General features: G+C 41.2%; 1 protein-coding gene across 1 annotated transcript; it reads right to left on the reverse strand.

Annotated features, from left to right (window-relative positions):
• Nucleotides 1-618: 618 nt before the first annotated feature.
• LOC134053233 (olfactory receptor 10C1-like) lies at nt 619-1,530 on the reverse strand (the record flags this gene model as incomplete). The annotated part of the gene is made up of 1 exon (XM_062508120.1): nt 619-1,530. A coding segment is annotated over exon 1 (912 nt), but the record flags the coding sequence as incomplete, so codon positions are not given.
• Nucleotides 1,531-1,833: the final 303 nt, after the last annotated feature.

The raw sequence follows: 1,833 nt of genomic DNA on the forward strand, positions 1-1,833 counted from the left end.
TTGGTCTAACATGTTTAAAACAATGACTCTAAAATTGAAGAAATATCTTTGAGGCAGTGGGGCAGGAATGCAATTTTGCACACCTCTTTTTTTTTTTTTTTTTTTTTGCCCCAGTAACAATCTCAGAATTAAAAATCAGTCCTCAGTAATTTCTTGGGCTCCACATTATTGCCTGAACTATGTCCTCTCCTTTCCCCCAACAGATTTACTAAACACTTTCAGGAAATAAATGCAAACAGGTGAAAACTAATTCTTTTCAGTTCTTTCAGTAAAGTCAGGCTCTTGAATATTACTCTTTGGTTCAAAAATTCAGAAGTATGTAAAGCACAATTTTCAAGCTTTTGAAAAATAGCAAGGAAAAGAAAAGGAAAAAAATAAGTTTATTGAAGAATTTCTTAAGTATGTGGAAGAAATTCCCTTCCAAAATGTTAACATAGCTTCTAACACTCCCTCTTAGAGCTAAAAATCTCCACTCTTCTCCCTCCTTCCTCCCCAACAGCTGAAGTAGATCTGGAAATTGATTTTCCTGAACAAGAATTTAGAGTGAAAAATTCCACCACAAACACCTGGAACAACCCAAATCTTCTATTTCATTTCCACACTAACTTAGGTTTGCTCCATTTTTTCCTTCAGGGCTCCTTTCACCTCCTTATTCCTCAAACTGCAAATGATGGGATTCAATAAAGGAGTCACCAGAGAATAAGCAAGGGAGAGGAATTTATCCACAGATGCACAGTAGCTGTATTTTGGCCACAGGTACATGGAGCCTGCAGTGCCATAAAAAACAGTCACAACCAGGAGCTGTGAGGAGCAAGTGGAAAACGCCTTCTCCTGGCTCTCAGCTGATGCCATGTGAAGAATTGTGGAAACGATACCAATATAGGAATAAATGACCAGTGAGAAAGGACTCAGAATAGCAAAGACAGCCACCACAATGACCTGGATTTCACTTGGGAGAGTGTTGCCACAGAGCACGTCCAGGAGAGGCTGAATCTCACAGAAGAAGTGGTCAATGGCACAACCACACAAGGGTGAGCTGAAGGTGATGAGGGTGTGAACTAAGCCCACAGCAGTTCCACAGATGTAAGCTCCAACAACCAGGCTTCTGCAGACCCTGCTGCTCATGATCATTGTGTAATGCAAGGGGGAGCAAACTGCAAAATAACCATCAAGGGACATGGCGGCCAAGAGAAAACACTCAGCAACTCCAAAGAAAAGGAAGGAAAACATCTGCATTGCACATCTTGTCTTGGAAATACTCACTGTTCCCACCATCAGGTTCTCGAGAATACTTGGGATAATGACAGACAAATAGCAGATATCCCAACAGGACAGCTGAGTGAGGAAGAAATACATCGGGGTGTGAAGGCGATTATCACTGTTTGTTATCAAAGCTATCACTGTGTTCGCCATCAAGGTGAGAATATGAAGAGATAATAAAACTACAAAGAGCAAAGGGTGTAAAGGAGAGGTTCCAGAAAAACCCAGGAGTCTGAATTCACTCAATCCACTGAGGTTCCCAAGGATCATCCTTCTCTGGTGCCTTGCAGAGCTCTCCTCGTTTTAGTGTCCAGCAGCCGATGAAGCTGCAAACAGCCGGGCAAATCTGCAGTCAGAATACAACTGCCTGCTTGAACAGACAGAAAGAGGACTGGAATTTAGATACTACTCAGATTTTGAGAAGATCTTCTGAAAAGATTATAAAAGCTTCTAATGAAAATGAGGCAGTCTTATGCGTTTTGTTTCTGTCTCTTTTTGACTGATTCTTCTTTCATAGCATTGCCTTCAAAGGCTGTATATTCACCACTCTCTTCAAATACTCAGCTACCACTT

The sequence above is a fragment of the Cinclus cinclus genome, chromosome 24, assembly GCF_963662255.1.
Source record: "Cinclus cinclus chromosome 24, bCinCin1.1, whole genome shotgun sequence".
Classification (NCBI taxonomy): domain Eukaryota; kingdom Metazoa; phylum Chordata; class Aves; order Passeriformes; family Cinclidae; genus Cinclus; species Cinclus cinclus.